The sequence below is a fragment of the Mizuhopecten yessoensis genome, unplaced genomic scaffold, assembly GCF_002113885.1.
Source record: "Mizuhopecten yessoensis strain PY_sf001 unplaced genomic scaffold, ASM211388v2 scaffold716353, whole genome shotgun sequence".
Taxonomy (NCBI): Eukaryota; Metazoa; Mollusca; class Bivalvia; order Pectinida; family Pectinidae; genus Mizuhopecten; species Mizuhopecten yessoensis.
In genome coordinates, this window is record NW_018480074.1 from 1 (window position 1) to 18668 (window position 18668).

General features: G+C 34.5%; 2 protein-coding genes across 3 annotated transcripts; one reads left to right on the forward strand and one right to left on the reverse strand.

Moving 5' to 3' along the window:
- Window positions 1-774: 774 nt before the first annotated feature.
- On the reverse strand, window positions 775-6317 carry LOC110443598 (plasminogen receptor (KT)-like). 2 transcript variants are annotated; one of them, XM_021487902.1, is made up of 4 exons: window positions 6209-6317; window positions 3096-3189; window positions 2449-2579; window positions 775-892 (listed from the first exon to the last, which is right to left on the reverse strand). In XM_021487902.1, the coding sequence occupies exons 2-4, from the start codon at window positions 3174-3176 to the stop codon at window positions 775-777; spliced, it is 330 nt and encodes a 109-aa protein (XP_021343577.1). In that variant the 5' UTR covers window positions 3177-3189; window positions 6209-6317. The 2 variants fall into 2 exon arrangements, with proteins under 2 accessions (XP_021343577.1, XP_021343578.1); XM_021487903.1 differs by having other exon boundaries at window positions 6183-6317.
- A 62-nt stretch (window positions 6318-6379) lies between these two features.
- On the forward strand, window positions 6380-11344 carry LOC110443589. The gene is made up of 4 exons (XM_021487882.1): window positions 6380-6751; window positions 8261-8554; window positions 9643-9850; window positions 10119-11344. Exons 1-4 carry the CDS (start codon window positions 6700-6702, stop codon window positions 10174-10176), a joined length of 612 nt encoding a protein of 203 aa, XP_021343557.1. The 5' UTR covers window positions 6380-6699; the 3' UTR covers window positions 10177-11344.
- Window positions 11345-18668: the final 7324 nt, after the last annotated feature.

The window sequence follows — 18668 nt, forward strand, 5'->3', positions numbered from 1 at the left end:
TTGTCGTTATAGACATATGATCCCAAATACCTTGACTGATGTTACGTGAATATGTCGCCGATGCCATCTGATCTTCACTATCTCAACTTATGTTATGTAAACTTTTTGTCACCGACATCTGAATCTCAACTAACTGGTTACTGTAAACTATATCTCCCTGGTAAAAGTCACTGATCATGGGGTCTGCTCGTCCATGTGGATGAACAAGTTTGTCTAAATGTAAATGTGATATTTCAGGAATAAAGCTGGATAAACCTGGTTATGTTAATGCAGGCCTTGAAAGTCTTTGCCAAGGCTCACCATAAAGCAACATCATATCATGTTCAACCCTTTGGAACATGATAAACGAAAATGGCCCAGATCTCCACCTACCTGTCACCATAAGCCATACCCCTTTGTATATGTTACTTATCCTTAACTCTCCCTATTTTGTCACCATAAGCCAAACCTGTTATATATCAATGACCCCCAAATATCACCGACTTGTCGCTGCAAGCTCTATCGTCCTGGTACACATCACTGATCTCTAATTCTCACGAACTTGTCATCGTAAGTCATATCCCCCTGTAATACCCAGTATGTCATTTACCTCTAATTCTCACGGACTTGTCACCGTAAGTCATAACCCCCTGTAATACCCACTATGTCATTTACTTTAATTCTCACTAACTTATCACCGTAAGTCATTACCCCTTGTAATACCCAGTATGTCATTTACTTTAATTCTCACTAACTTGTCACCGTAAGTCATAACCCCCTGTAATACCCACTATGTCATTTACCTCTAATTCTCACTAACTTGTCACCATAAGCCATATCTGCCTGGTACATGAACACAAACGTCAGTGGTAGAAGTGGCGCAATAGCTGATGGATTCTTCTTCCTCATGAACCTGTCAATACCAAAAATAACATTTTTTTTTTTTTATATTTTCTGGCTGAGTCAGAATATGTTAATAGCAAAATAATGCAAGTACATACAATACCATATCGTGTCATTATTGAAACAACATAACAGTTACACTTAGCCAGAAAATAACCTGTTTTGGTTGCTTCATCTTCTATAAAAAACAAAAAGGGAGAATATATACTCTAAGTTAAAAAAAAAATCAGAGTGGAACTCTTCTTTGTGATTAAAGCTGATGCATTGGCACCCTTTCCCTTAAATGTCACAAATGATTTGACAGAGAAAAATATGATAAAGAAATCTAACATAACAGAATGACTTTCTGAAAAAAGAAAAAGAAATAATTTTTGATATGAGGTTAAAGAGTATGTTCATGTAATGTAGGTTAATGTTAGCAGGAAATCAAATTTTATATGCTATGTTAGTTGAAAAGGCAAGTAACATCACCCATCATTAAACAAACTACATTGTACATGAATACATACACTATATGAAGAGAACAAGAGGTCCAATGGGCCTGTATGACTTATGTATAATTTTACATCCCTGACCTTTCATTACAATACACATGAATCTTTGTTGAAAGATTTTAGCTCTTATTATTAATGTAACCTTTAAAGATGGTCTAGGTCATTCGTTTCGATCACATACATCATTGCACTTTACACCATTAAGCTACAGGCCAAATATCATGACCCTCAAAATATCATAAATCAGAAAAAAATGTTTTAAAGGTTTAACCTCATATAACTCAAGGTCATTCGCTTGAACAAACTTGATAGCCTTTCAGCCCAGCATCCGAGGCCAATGGGTTCTTCAGAAGAACTTATATATAACGGTAGTTGAAGTTTTAATTATCTGACCTTTGACGTTGAAATTGGGTTAATGCAAGGTAATCTATTTGAAAAAAATTGATAGGCCTTCATACTAGCATGCTACTGGCTAAATATCATCACCCCAAGCCTTTTGGTTATTGTTATATAACTTATCAATGTCAACACTTTCAACTGAAAGACATTTTAAACCAACAACTTACCTCTTTATCCTATGCCACAGGAATGAGGAAATAATCAGATAACCAACAAGAGTGAGGGGAAGAAATGTCTGTAACTGGCTTGTGTATGACTTATCTTTTATATGAGTTACAGTCAGGGGAGTTTGAAGTTCAAGCCATAGCAAGGCTGCAACCTCGCATGTTTTGTAGAGCCAACAGACAGTATACGTAGCTATATACCTATGACTGTCAGTCAAAATATGCATGTACACAGAATATTGAGCAATGGTTTCCTCATAATCATCTACCTAAGCAGAGAACAGAAAATCCTCCATTATGGATGGACCACATAGTAGTTGCATCCTCCGATCACTTATCCTCAAACTTTAAGTGATTTTTGTGACACTGACCTAGTACTTCTTGGTCATGCACCAAAGGAAATATATATCTAATACCTGAATGTTTAATTGCAAAGTGTGATACTTATTACCAGTATTAATCACACAAAATTTGATTACATGTATACGTGAAAATGCTAACCTCCTTACCCTGCTATTCCACCGATACAGGCAAGGCCATAGAAAGCAGCATAGAAATTAAACATGTCCCTTGCTCTGGCGACTTGTGCTGCCATAGCTCGCTCCCTCATCTGATTATTCATCTGGATCATACGCTCCAGCTACAATAGCAGAAGAAAAGCAAGTACTGTACATTTCTCAAATATTAAATATCTGATGCATATATGTAGCACCTATTCCTTAAGTGCAAATATACACCAATAATATCTTCATGTGTACAGGTACCATCTCAGACTGTTTATATAAAGCTGACCCTTGAGACTCTTGATTATTTCGGACCAACAATGGCAGTAGATATTACTTACGGTAGTACATTGAGTTTTAATGGACGAATATTGCAGAAAGCATTTTTTTTCGCTGAAACATTCTTTTAAGGATTATGATGAAAAAGGAGTCATTTCCCAATTTCTAAAATCTCAATCCTTGGGGTAATCTTCTGAAATGTCAAACATTCAGGTCTTGGCATGCAAAGGTTGCTCCCCTCTGATTGAGATTTCTTTGCCATTAACTCAAACCTGATTCTATTATTACAAATAACCAAGATTAACATTAGCATTGATATCTGAAAATTGTTAGAAGCTCCTTAGAACTTCTACACGTATAAGATTCACATTTACCTGAATTTGTTGCGTCTTCAGCATGAAATCTTGCTGCTTCTTCATGTTTTCGTCCATAGCTTTTCCGACAATTGACCCCATTTTGTCTATTTATCTACAAAATTATGGAAAATTTCATAATACATGTACAAAACACTTAAAGCTGTGCAAATTTTAACTGATTTTTGTACTGTCAATACCATACAGTGGGAACAAAACCAGCTCTCTGATTGGTTGACAAAAATATAAGTTTATTAATTAAATATTTGTTGACCAAACAGATTGCTGATTGTAAAACCACTCTTTTAAAACCCGCGGAACATTCGTTGAATATTTGAAACATTGCCAGCTAGATGAATCAGTTTTGGCCTTGCTGTGATCATGATTCATTAATTATTCAATGAAACTGAAGATTTTGTAATCAAGGTATATGATCTCACCATTGCTGAATTGCAGCTAAACACAACCAAACCTGCCCAGCTCCTGTTCCAGGTTTGGGAATGTTAGAAGTACATTGTCATACTCATGATCAATATAGTAGGATTTGGTAGGACTCTTGTTATATTCACAGGTTAGATTGATCCTTCACATCCTTCTCTTGTTAAGTGCAACTACTCTGAAATGGCCGACTACATATGTCTCCTTTTAGATTTTTTTTGACGGAGCGCTGAATCAACTTTTTTTTTAAAAGCATACTTTTTTTGGACTTATAAGTGCAACATACCCTGGTTTACAAATTTAAACTCATTTACTATCCTGTCTGAAAACTTTTCACTACATCTTTACTTTTTTAAGAATAACATTTAACCAAAGAACTATGTGTATTCTTAATCAATATTGCAGTATAATCTGGAGTGACCAGTTTCTCAGCCCTTCAGGGAGAAAGTACCAATTAAATGAATAAGAGCAAAATTAAACAATGCTTCACATTGGTAATCAATAATGCTATTTTTGTGCAAACAAAAAATGCAGAAAATCTGAAAATATAAAATCAACAACACACAGGACAAAAAAATCAAAGTACTAAGTTGAAACATACATAGTCCAATGCTGAAACTGGAAATTACCCTAGAGTAGTACCAAAACATCTCATTGCCAAAATACCATTAACCCTTCTGCATTTGTGTTATGGTCCAAAATTGCTGAAACTATATACATCTGATAAAAAAAAGTCGACCAGTAGCATCTTACATTGAGTAGTGGTGAATCTGTAGAATGAGACCAACCCCAACATTAACCCAAGTTTTCTCTGGCCCTGACACCAGACTTAGAGATATTGACACAAAAATGTCTGGTTATCAATCTCTCAAAATGTCTCCGCCTGGGCATCAGGGCCAGAAAATACTTGGGCTACTAATATAAGATACTCGGCCCTGAGTTTACCCAGATATTCTATACATACAGAAACCCTTACTGGTCGGAGTTTCCTCTGGCCCTGACACCAGACTTTGACACATAAATGTCATCAAACTCTCAAAATGTCTCAGGGCCAGAAAAAACTTGGGCTTTTCAGATAGCCCTGAATTTACCTGGATATCCTAGATAAAGATACCCTGACTAGCCCAACTTTCCTCTAGATCTGTTCCTGACACAAGAATAAGACATTTGACACATTGGCCTAGATGTCTGGTGTAGGTCCCATTACATATGAAATAACATGTCAGGGTATTAGCCCAAGTTTCCTCTGGTTTTGACACCATGCCAGAGTTTGACATTTTGACAAATACTGAGATATAGTACATTGTCATGTCATTTGGAGTACCCGGTACTCCTCGCAAACAAACATATTTGCTTCAAGAAAGTCACAATAGAGTGCATCATTGCAACCTTCTGTATCAGGATTTTCCATCCAGACATCAATAACTTGGATTAATTGTAGAACAGTCGACCTTCCACAACACACTAGTGGAACTGGACTGGTTGGATCATTGGCGACCAGATAACTCAATTGGTCGAGCGTCCGTCAACAGTTCGGAGGGTCCCAGGTTCCTCTGGCCATGCATTTCCCATCTGCTATTACATTTGGTGCCAGTGACCAACCCTTGTTTCAAGTACTAGGGATACCTGAACCTGGGTTGTAAATACATGTAGTTGTGTCTATGGGGGCAAAGACTTAGGAAAATGAGGGAGGAATGTAGCAGAACTGGACTGCGTAGATGATGTCAGCGACCAGTTATAGGTTACATCTAGAGTTCGAAGGGTCCCAGGTTCGAACCCTGGTCTGACCGTGCATTTTTCATCTCCTATTACACAGGTTGGGCACAACAGTGCATATGGGTAATAATCCTGCATTTGGGTAACATCTTTGTATGTTATGGGTGAATGCACTTCGAATCTACTTTCACTATCCTATATAAAAAGTCAAAATTTTGTACTTCACTATCTTTATTAAAAATCGCTATTTATATGGTTATTATAAACAACTTTTGGTTAAACGTTTTTTTGTGTTTGGACATTTTCGTGATTTTAGAAGTCTCAACTTTTCTAAGGCTTCAAAGGTCGTGAAATACTTTCAAAACCAAAAACTGTTCAACCAAAAGTTGTTTGTAATAACCGATAGATATGGCGATTTTCAAAGACGTAAGTTAAGTACAAAATTTTGATGTTTTATATAGGATATAGTGAAAGTAGATTTGAAGTGCATTCAACCATAACATACAAAGATGTTACCCAAATGCGGGATTATTGCCCATATGCGCTGTTGTGCCCAACCTTTTACACACACGATAAATTAGAAAATGAATATAACAATGTCCATCATTTACAAAATATACGTGTATCTTAAGGTGGTCAAAAGTTATATATTTTTTTACTGGTTTACCTTTCAACATAATGTTTGTTACTCCTTTAAGTATAATTAAGAGTTTAAATATGTATTATAAACTATTTATAAGTATAAGTATAGTTTTAATCCCTGCACAACCGGAGTGCGCTGTTGGCAGGCTATTCTGCTGGCAACATATCAAGTGAGAAGAGGACATTCCTATCGACGTTCAACAACAGCAACTGAAGGACGAATTGTTCCCTGACAGTGCCAACGGAGCCGAATCAAAAACCTGAAACTTGCCCAATAACACAATCAAAATACTCCAAATAGAAAATGCATACCTGACAACGCCCACTGCTCTACGTACCTGTCAAGACAAACCAATAAAATACTAGACCAGTTTAAAGTTCGCCGTCCAAACCGGGCCGTTCTAAATAAAATTACCCGGATATGTAAACATTAAGATAAGGGGTCGAGGTCTGTTGACCGCTTAAATTCTAAGCCTGACTTGCAAGCGTCCAACGAACAGCGACCGGAAGTTTAGATGCTGGTAGATGATGGAGTGATATAATGATGTTTTCCAGTTTTGAGGCCGTTGTTTTAAAGAAAAACAGCTTTATACGTATATATGTTGATTGCGATTTCTTACTTAAGCAAAAAACGTAATATTGTGTACAGGTTTACACTATGAAAGATCATCGATATGTGAGATAATAGAGTGTTTACAGTCAAATTCGACAACCCGAAAAATGTAATACATCGAACTCTGATGAGGATGTGACTACAGAATCGATATGAAGTTTATATGCAGTGACAAGTTACAAAAAAAGACGTCGCCATACTCTCTTCAAATCTGAAATGAGACATAAAGTTAAACTTCCACTTATCTTGCAGTGCATCGTGTTTTTGGGTAATTACTCGGGGAATTATTTTGGACATGACAGTTTCACAGTACAAAACAGCAAAATGTGTGCATCTAGGCACCTCTTCAGACCCACCCACCCCCCTCCATTGTAGTGAATTAATTGTTAACTGAACTGTATTTAAGTGACCACATGTGTTAATCAAGTCGTTTCGGGACATATACCCGATTGACAGTGTGTTGTTACCTGATGAAACTAATCTCATTATCAAATACAGATCTAGAGGAACTTATGATATTCAACATCAACTTCTTTCATTACTGATAGGATTATTCCTTATTTGATATTGTAATAATATGTTTTCAATTCACTTTATTCTCTGTTATTGTTATTGACATTAAGAGACGAATGAGTTAACATTGATTCTAACAATGTTTTAAGCATTTATTTTTGCTACATATTGTAACTTAATTTCATGAAAGTAAATACATGAATCACATACAATATATTTTAGAATCAATTCATTAAATCCAGCAATATAGTTAATAAAATCATGTAATGTGTAATGGTAAATGTTTGAAGGGAGAAGACTATGACAAGTTGTTATAATTATATACGACCGTTTAAATTTGACGGTAGTTTTATGGTATGGCTCCGTCCGTCGTAACTTTATTTGTCCGGCAATCTCCTCTTACATTTTTCGACTGATCTATTTGAGACTTGGTGTACATTATAATCATGATATGAAGTTGTGTCTCCCTTAAAAGAATTTTGATTCAACGATTTTTGCAAAATTTATTGCCTTTTGTTCATTTCAGTATTTGAATTTTTTGTCTGAAGATTTTCTCCTACATTTTTTATAGCATATCAGCTAACCACTCTTAGAATGATGCAGATCTTATTTCAATGTAAGAAAGTATATAACACTATATGGAATTCGACGAGCGTATCTTGTTCCGCCCCGCAGTACTCTTGTTATCCAATCGAATGTCTAAAATTTAGTTGACATTTAAATATGTCTTAGAAAAAAAAGGGGGCAATGGACTTGGTATCTACAAAAGATTAAAAAAATGACTTTCGTCTTGTTCCGAAAACAACCTGCCACCTGTTTAAAGACCACCTTTAAGTTTAGGACATCCTGCGTGTGGTCTCTTACTACATGTTTGACTGTAACAGTTACTTATGTGATGTATAAACAGGTACCAAAACTGGGCCCATAATGGCATTGTTCAATGAGGACAACAAGAATGGTTGAGTTGTCATTACAGAGTAAATGATGTAATTATTGCAAAATACACTATTTTTATACCTGTTCACTGGCCTGGTAAATTTTAGGAATTGTATTTCCAAAGAAATGTACTCTATGTGATGAAAATATCTGTTAGAACCTAAATACCAGGTACTAAATATGGTCACTGTTGAGGTGTGGATGTTTTTTTATGTTCCTAATGAGTCCAAAAGGTGGTTGATAGTACTCATGGGAAAAAAAAAGAGTTTCACTGTAGTTTACAATCTTGTAGTTCAAATTTTATTTACATATAATATATTTTTCACAGGTGCCTGTATGCTGGCATACACTGGAACACTCCCAGGGCTTCACATGGAGATGGAAAGTGTTTGTGTGGATGGAGCAGCCATTTTAGTATCACTACATGCACTGACCACAACACCTGTTTCGTGTACTGTGTGGTACAAGGATTTGGAAAGAAGCAGATCTATAGCCAATAAAACTGAGCCAATTATGGTTACCGAGAACAATGTCACACTAGGCAATCTCAAAAAGACCACACAATATCTCGTCCATGTGATTTGTGATGACAATGAGTCCCTTCAGAAAACTGTACTTACAGGTAAACACCGTCATCTATATCTATAATGTGATTGTTACAATGTTCAAATGTTACTAGCCCATACTCAAGCTGTGGAGAAATCCGTTCATCCCTTATCTTGTTTCTATATATATATATCATAACTTCCGAGTATCTTAATTTTATTTTGTAAAACTTGATAGAGGAATGTATCATAGCATGACAGTAGGTCACATTAAAAAAAATGTTTGTGTGCAGTCTCCCAATTCAACCAACATGCTTAAAATGGCACCTACTCAAATTTAGTTTTGGAGCTTTTGGTAAACATCTTATTTTTCTTAATGAAAAAATCACAGACACCAAGGGTTTTAATAAAGAAATACGAGATTTCTTAAAATATATAAAAAAAAAAAATCAAATTAAGAAATGTGAGTTGGGAAACTGCAAACAAAGAATTTTTAAGGATGGCCTTAAAATCATAAGCAGTCTGGATTTACATTTGAAACTGTATTACAATGTGTTATTAGACTAATAAAATCTTTTACCTGTAACTGAGTGAGATCGGGTTATCTCAGTCGAGGGTTACAGGTAATATGATAATTACCTCTTCACTAATAAAGCTACATTTGAATGCTTCTGCGTATAAATGTAGTCTGTGCTTACATAGATTACAGCGTATTTCACAGTGTAGATTATATTTTATCTACAACATCAAAACTATACATATAACGACAAAACATTTATAATGCAGAGTGTCAATTTCAAGCAGTTAACGGGAGGATGAATACATTGCAGTGTAAAAATTTCGTGAAATGTCACGTAAAGGTACAAGATAGGTCGGACAGGATAGAAAAATCTAGCATGGGGTATGACATGGGATATCGATATCTCTGTCTGAGGTGCGAGAAATATTTGTCCATCTCATGACTCCATCCTAGAATTCATTTGTATATATCAGATGTTCATTGTAGACATTTTTCATAGTCAATAATAATATCCTTATCCTTATATTAGGCCATATTGCTTGAATTAACTTTACACAATTCAAGTTTTTAGTAGAATGTGTTGACAGTCATCCCTTCTATGTAATGCATTACCCTACATCCAGAAATTGACTTTGTACTTACCAGGTAAATGCCTGCCAGACCAGAGATCCAATTCTAACAGAGATGATGGGCCCAATGTCATATACAAGGAGCAAGCTATTTTTTCATCGTCAGCTGTAGACATCATACTAGGTTTGATGTTTAGTGTGGCGGCCATCATCACGGTTACCATGACAGCCTATTATATGTATCGCAAGTATCAACGCAGAAGACGACTACAGCAATTTCTTCGGTTAGTTTTTAACTAATTCTTACTCGAAAAATCTTTTTAAGATGAGATTTAGATCGCACAAAAGATTTCAGAAACTATATAAAGCTTTGTTTGATTATCATTTCTTTACATGTAACTTTTCCAAATAAGAAATCTTGTCACACTGTCAACATCAAGTTTATTGTTGGTCAAACCTCTTCCTCTAACAATAATTTGCTGTTCTTGCAATATAGCAGAATTCGGAAACATCACTTCACTAAATGAGCATTGTTTGTTGTCTTTGTTGCAGTACGCCACACACAGATCCCTTTGAAAGTCTTCAGAGTTACATGGAAGACGACTCCTGATCAGGGGAGAAAACTCCTGCTCAAATTACATCACACGAAGCTCGCCACTGTCTGAGGACAAGAAGATATCTGGAATATCAAGCCTACTGAGGATGGTTATGATTTTGTCACAAAGATATTGACAATGTATTTTCAATAGATGATAAAGAAATATCTATAAGCCTGGTAGTACTAGTGTAATGTTTGCTAGACTTGTGTGCATGATTTAACTCCATCTACCAGACAATTACAGCAGCTTTCAGGGCACAAACTCTTGTGTATTGGATTTGGTTTTTCCTGCTTGAATGCAATAGAATTCTGTACCATGCATCCTGTCATGGACTTGTATCTTTATGACCCTAGTCAAAATTTCTAATTGAACGAGACCAATTATCATTTTAAAATATCTAGGAATTTTTAAAAATAACCTATGAGTATTTCTTCCCTTTGAGTTCTCTGCAATCACTGAATATGCTTGAATATCTGTGAGATTGTAAATTTCATTATTTCTGTTGATTGTAACATTTATATTTGATTGTAACATCTGCCAGTCAAAATCCCACTAACTATTTAAGGTTAATGTATGCTAAAAATATTTATGATCATTGAGGTTGGTAACATACACTGTAGTGATATGTAATCATTTGATGTGAACAATGCAGTAAAATCCATGCTATAGATGTATCTTCACTGACATTTCTAAAGCCTGGGCTGGTTTCATTTTTATCGTCATCCAACCGGTTGGTCCAGAGTTGTTCGTTTATGAAAAAAGGTCGGACCCAGTAATCTGATGCTGCTTTCAGGCGAGCCTTGACAAAGCCTGGCAAGGCCTGCATAAACTTTTGCATGTCCGCCAGAATTTAGACGGGCCCCTTGTATTAACTGCACAATGGGACATTTTTGCCACAGTTCTAACTGCCTTTTTCATCCACCACAACGAGAGCAAATGTATCTTACAAAAAACCTTAATAAACATTACATATAAACATACTGATGAATGTGAATGGAGTAATCAAATACAAAAGGCAGAATTAACACTCGGCGAATAGGGACTTTATCGGCATATGACTAACTTTTTCAGGTACATTGTATCAGTTTGTCTGTTATGAACAGATTTGATAAGTTATTCCGTCTTTGCATATTGCAGAGTTATCTTCTCTCGGGAGCAGGTATTGATTGTTACGTCATTGGCCTGTGTGAGAAAATTACCTTGTTTTCCCAAAAATTGATGACGTTACTCTCACAAACAAGTGACGTAACAATCAATACCTGCTCCCAAGAGAAGATAACTCTGCAATACGCAAAGACGGAATACAAGTGATATCAATACACACCACAAGTGTTATTGTCTGTATTTCTACTGATACAGTTCCTGGGGAGTTGCCATGGATGACTGTTACATACAGTGTGAGCTTTGTGTGATGTTTTCTATACTGCCTTCATATTAACTATGCCAAATAGATATATATATATATATATATACATTGTGACTAACTGTCCTCTACTTCACAAATTCTGTATGCAGGTGTATGGCTGTCACCCTGTAGAATTGTTGGTTCTGGACGTTTAACATTGTAGAGAACTACTTCTATAAGCAGGTGTATGGCTGTCACCCTGTAAAATTGTTGGTTCTGGACGTCCAACATTGTAGAGATCTACTGCTATAAGCAGGTGTATGGCTGTCACCCTGTAAAATTGTTGGTTCTGGACGTCCAACATTGTAGAGATCTACTGCTATAAGCAGGTGTATGGCTGTCACCCTGTAGAATTGGTGGTTCTGGACGTCCAACATTGTAGAGAACTCCTGCTATAAGCAGGTGTATGGCTGTCACCCTGTAAAATTGTTGGTTCTGGACGTCCAACATTGTAGAGATCTACTGCTATAAGCAGGTGTATGGCTGTCACCCTGTAGAATTGTTGGTTCTGGACGTTTAACATTGTAGAGAACTACTGCTATAAGCAGGTGTATGGCTGTCACCCTGTAGAATTGTTGGTTCTGGACGTCTAACATTGTAGAGAACTACTGCTATAAGCGACTTTGTGATTTGCACAATACTTATCTGCCATTAGAGAGGTATATAGTTAAACAACGAAATGCTCATTCTATGTACATGTCAGGTAGAATATGAGTCTTGTGCTGTAGTAGAACACTTTTTTAATGTTCTTGACATCCAATATTACAGAGTACTGCGACAAGCGTCTCTCTGAATTGTATGATACTAATTTATTATTCCAATCAGACTATTATCAGACCCTCTTATTGGATGTTTTTATTCTGTCGAGAACAAATATATAAGACATATAAAACCTGCCTGTTTCTGTGGTTATCATCTGTATTCTTGTTACATTGGGTTGGTAAAGATTTATTTATCTGATTTTATAGTTATATTTAAGGTTCACTGAAGATTGTGTATTTATTGATATATCTGATAGTATTGAAGACATGTACTGTAGTTGTTTCTATGTCAAGAATATTTTCAAAAAAATCTTGAGTTAAAATAGATTCAGTTTTACTGATTCTAAACAAAAAGAAATTTGGAGTGTATTTGAAGCAAAATCAAGTTCGAAAACCTGTCTAGCATTTTTCATCTCCTGTTACATATCATTCTGGTTAAATGTTTTTTTTTGGTAAAGTACAAAACAATAAGAAATTTTACATCTCTTGCTATCAAAAGATTCCGTTGAAAGGTAACTTTTCAGAATTTCATTATAAAATTGAAGCACAGTACATTTCACAAATTTAGTAATGAAAAACACTTTCAGGAGCAAAAAAAAAGTGATTAGTTTTCAAGCTACTAGAACTTTTGACAGTATAAAGAGCTGCCTTCTATTATCATATCTTAACTACAATTAACTTTAAGTACAATCCATGAAATAATGTTGAATAAAAAAGGTTTTTTTTCAACATTTTGATGAATTGCACATTTTTTGTGATAAGAAAATAGTTACATTCTGACTTAAACATGTTCCTAGACAGTATGTATTACTTGATAATTCAAAGATGTTATATTAATGTACATTGCTGAAGTACAAAGCTTTGGTGGTATAAACAAAATTTATATTTGTTAAAGATATTTATCAAAAAGGAGTAAACAGATCGCTTCATTGGCCTGGTAAAATTGTAGATAACATTTCAATCATTTTAAACTTATTCATTATTTATTGCCAAAATTTATTTTGAAAAGAAATCCAGTTTTCAAATGTTTTATAGAAATCAAAAGTGGTTTATTATAACACTGAGTTGAATCTGAGATGATACTGTTGAGTTGGAAGGAGATTGTAAACATTATTCGAATCAATGTACGAGTCCGTACATTCTTAATCTCTTCATGTGTTGCTGTAAAATTTTAGTGTATGTAGTTCACACATATGTCTAAATGTTGTTGTGTTCCAACATGCTTTTACTGGTTGTATCTCATTTGTTAGTGTGTAAGTATTTTGTATTTCATAATATGTGTTTATTATTTATTTCTGAGTCTGAATGATATAATCTGGTTATTGAATCGTTTTGTGAGGAGTCTATGGTTCTAGAAGGGTTCTTTTTTATGTATTAATTAATAGATCATATTGCCAAATGTACTTAGAACATTCCTGATCAGTAGAGTACATGACTGACAGAAGTAGATCAATGTGCCATAGAAGTTAAAAGGATTTAATAATCAATTTTCCTAAATATGTAGCTACATGTGAGTCACATACATTGTAGGTTACATAAAGGGAGATTACTCATATTAGTTCAAATCGATAGAAAAATAACTTTATTACGATTAGCAAAATCTAAATCATGTGACAGCCCAAAGATTATATCCTCTGTATCTAAACACTTGCCCATAATCTCCACACATAAGAGGAGGCTTAACTCAAAACTATGAAGTTTGATAAGATCTTTTTTTTTTAAATATATGTATGAAAACAGTTTATTATCCGCATGCAGCTATCATAAATGTGCAATACTATTGAAGTCATGAATATGCAAATTTTAAAATAATGTTTTCTCCCCTATTATGAGGACTATGATTGTTTAGATAAATAACTACTTCTAATGATTAAATCAGGTCTTTTTATTTCATCATTTTCCTTTGTTGTTCAAGAGGAAATCTTAATAATTGTTTTATGGTTTTATTTGAAGGTGATTATTTAGAATGCCTAGAGATAGTACAAACAGTGAACTGTAAATGACTTAAGTCAGTTGTTAGTTGTGGTAATTAAAATTCTGATGTGAACATTTTATAAATATGTCCCTGCCTCTATTACTCTGTATACATCAGCAATAATAAAAGATCTAAACTGGTTATTAATTATATCTTGTTAGGTAATTTTACATGCATGTGCATGTATTTTTTTCCAACAAACCTTTCATTTGCAACATTCTTCCCGAAGCCTTGAACAGGTAAGCCGTGTGTGACTTATTTTGGATGGGTTAATTTTTTCTTTTTGAAAAAGACTACATGACAAGTACATGTACATATCTAAACACTGGCCCAGTATACCTGCTGGCTGAAGCTCCAAAAAGGATGAGATTTGCTTTGAATTCGGCTTGTTGGTGAAATGAAAACGAGGCATCATGTGACAAATGTTTGTATACCCAAGAGATCAACCTAAATTAAACAGCTGGATGATCGAGGTAACATTGCCTTGTATATGCATGGAAATAGTTACAAATTTATACTAAGTTACAATTTCAAGTGGTAGAATAGAAATAATCAGCCTATGTGTGAATGTTATGGTGGACTATATAACTCGGGATTGGAAAAAATGTTGGAACAATAATTAACTCGGGCCAAAGGGGCTTTGTAAAACAGTTTTCATAATATTTAAAAAAAAAAAAATGTCTCTCCCTTGTTATATGTCCCACCATATCACATGCAACTAAAAGTAATCTGTCTGGTCTTTCCATCGGCATCTACAATTCAGGAAATAAGACTAGAATTTTTTGTTGCCGTAAATCAGTTTTATAAATCTTTAATATGAATTAAGTATAAAACACTTATAACATCTTCTTTGAATTATTAGATTTACCGGTAAGAGCTATGTGATGTGTATACATTATAATTTTTATGTTGTGTGTTGAGTTCGTTTTTATTACATTCATTTTATAGTATTTTAAATTTGCATTAGATAACTGGAAGGTCTTTCTAAAGGAGTTATGCCTTCAGGTCAACATTTCTCAGCATGGGTTAAGAAGTTTTTTTTGCGTTATATTTTTTTGAAAATATAATAAACTATTTGATCGTTAGGCTGTAGAAGTGTATCAACAAAATATGATATGGAAGTTTACCTTTAAATACCAAAATCAAACATGTTGACAATTTTTAAGAATTTCAAAGTTAAGCATAGATCTGGTTTGGTAAGTTTTGAGGGATTTTTGGGTATCTTTTACTGGTAATTGTTTTCTGATGAAACTTGTGGCCTTCTTATTAACATTTGTGCTTTTACAATTTTAGTGTATTTAAATAGATGTTTTGTAACCGTATGAATATTCATTTATGTCAATCAAAAGGCATTTTAAGCGAGTTTATACTTTTAATTTTTTTACTGTTATTTTTGAAATTTTTGTTCCATTTTGTAATTTGTATTTCTTGGCAATAAAAAGCAGGAATTCTTTAAAAAAAGAACAGCATTTCAAAATGCAGTTTATATTTCTCTTAAATTTCAGTTAGCAGTTGTGAATCTGTCTATGGTGTTTGGTTAAAAAAAAGTGAAAGAAATATCAAGCTTATGCATTTAGGGACCAGGAGAAACAATCGTTGTTCAAAATAAGTGTTTTGTTTGCAATATGATGGATTCTTAACAATGGACTGCACTTATATACAGGTGTCGGTTAAGACAGGTTCTACTGTATTATACAGATTGTCATGCTTTACTTTAGAAGTTTAAGACTAACATGTGATAATGTATTGTACAGGATTCAGTTAAGGCATATTACACTTTACTATGAAAAAAGTGTCACTTTAGACAGGTATAATTGTAAAATACAGAATGTCAGTTTAGACAGGTTCTCCTGTATTATACAGAATGTCTGCTTATACAAGTAAACTGTATTATACAGATTGTCTGCTAAAGAAGGTATACTGTATTATACAGATTGTCTGTTTATACAGGTAAACTATTATACAGATTGTCTGCTTATACAGAGATACTGTATCATACAGATTGTCTGTTTAAACAGGTATACTGTAATATACAGATTGTTTGTGTATACATGTGTACTGTATTATACAGATAGTCTGTTTATACAGGTATACTGTATTGTACAGATGGTCAGTTTATACAGGTATACTGTATTATACAGATAGTCTGTTTATACAGGTATACTGTATTGTACAGATGGTCAGTTTATACAGGTATACTGTATTATACAGATTGTCTGTTTATACTGGTATACTGTATTCTACAGATGGTCAGTTTAGACTGACATGCTTTCCAGTGTTATGAGATTTAGTTTGGACATGTGATAATGTATTGTTAAGATTCAGTTTAGAAGGTTTATACTGTTCCATGGAAAGTGTCGGTAATGATGAAGTATACAGGTTCTGTCAGTTTAGACATGTTTTACAGTACGATAAAAAGCCTGTTTACACAAATCATACTATATTATACAGGGGGGCCAATCTAGACAAATGTCACTTACACAGGACATCAGTGGAGACAGGTAACACTACTACACTGAGTCAGTTTGGACATGTTATACTGTGTTACACAGGTGTCAGTTTAGACATTTAACATTGTATTATACAGTATTATTAAGTGTCAGTTTGACATGTTACACTGTGTTACACAGGTGTCAGTTTAGACATTTTACATTGTGTTATACAGTATTATTAAGTGTCTGTTTGACATGTTACACTGTGTTACACAGGTGTCAGTTTAGACATTTTACATTGTATTATACAGTATTACTAAGTGTCAGTTTGACATGTTATACTGTGTTACACAGGTGTCAGCTTAGACATTTTACATTGTATTATACAGTATTATTAAGTGTCAGTTTGACATGTTACACTGTGTTATACAGGTGTCAGTTTAGACGTTTTACATTGTATAATACAGTATTATTAAGTGTCAGTTTGACATGTTATACTGTTTTGTAGAGATGTAAGTTTAAACATTGTACATACATGTTATACAGAGCTGTATATTTATAGAATACATTAATTGTCTTTACTCAAGTATCTTATCAGTTTGTTGCAGTACCTCCAGCATCCATTGCCAGGTTTTATACCTAGATAGCTTGATTAAACTGGGTTTATTTCTTAATTTATTAATTGACAATAAGTCATAGTCTACAAAGTTTATAACCAACTTTTTATGTAGTTGTGTGATAATATCTGATAAGTATCAACTGCATTTGTTTAAATGTCTTATTAGTATGTAAAACATTAAAATATATTTGAATATGTTTATGTTTGCGTTTCTTATATCGGAGACTTTTCTGTCCGAGTGGTAGGCAATGGGTTCTGTCCCTACGGCGAGAATGCCAAAGTCCTTAACATGCTAATAGCTGTTCCCTGCTTAATGTCCAGCATTAGATCCGTGCTGTCGCGTATTTATAACGACGTATTTATATTTATATAAGGAGGCGCCAACATACCCGGACTCTAGCAAACATACATGCATACATTACACATACGAAGGCATGTCCTTAAATGACCTTAGTTGTTAATAGCACCTAAATCCTTTACAACCAATCTGCCCATTGTTCATCCCGTTTATACAATGCAGTATGGTTTATGCACAAAGTGTGAAATTCTTCGAAAAAAAACTGTGAGTCACGATGATTTGGTACTTTTATTATGTATAGTTTTGTTGCATGTACCAATCATACAGAATGAATCGAAATGGTCAATGGTCTTTGATGAGCTTACAAATTCAGTCGCATTGAACGGTCGTTATTACTATGATCAATCCAGATGGACCCTTTGGATTTCTGTTGAAAGGTTCCTTCTGTACAAGTTCCCATTAACAAAGTTATAATCAGTAGTATATGCTGGAATAGTTGTGTTCCTCCATCCGTCATCTACATTGCTAAAACTTAACATTACTTTTAGCTTGTGTGGTCACGAGGATCCTACATGTAGTTGATCTTGATTTGTGGTATAACAAAAGAAGCTAAAGGTACCTTACACCTAGATCGTTCCCTGTTTGGTATACTTCCACCACGGATATCTAATAGACTTCACAGGCTGACCACCAACGAGATGAAGATTACTCCTATGGACATCCTCGATATCCAGGGGTTACGCTCTCTTTCGCTCTCTAAAGTGAGCGTAACCCCTGGATATCGAGGATGTCCTATGGAGAGTTGGGATCAAAACTGAATGTCCAGTGGCCTGTTGTGTGGAAGTACCTTTAAAGAAACCAGGGAACTGATTTTGTTAAATTAAAAAAAAATATTATTAGGATTTCCTGGGGTTGAGTTTGGTCCTCTGTCGAACTTAATTCCTCGGACTAAGAATTCATTATACATTAGATCTCGGGTCGTCCGTAATTCCTTTGCCTAAGAATGAGACATC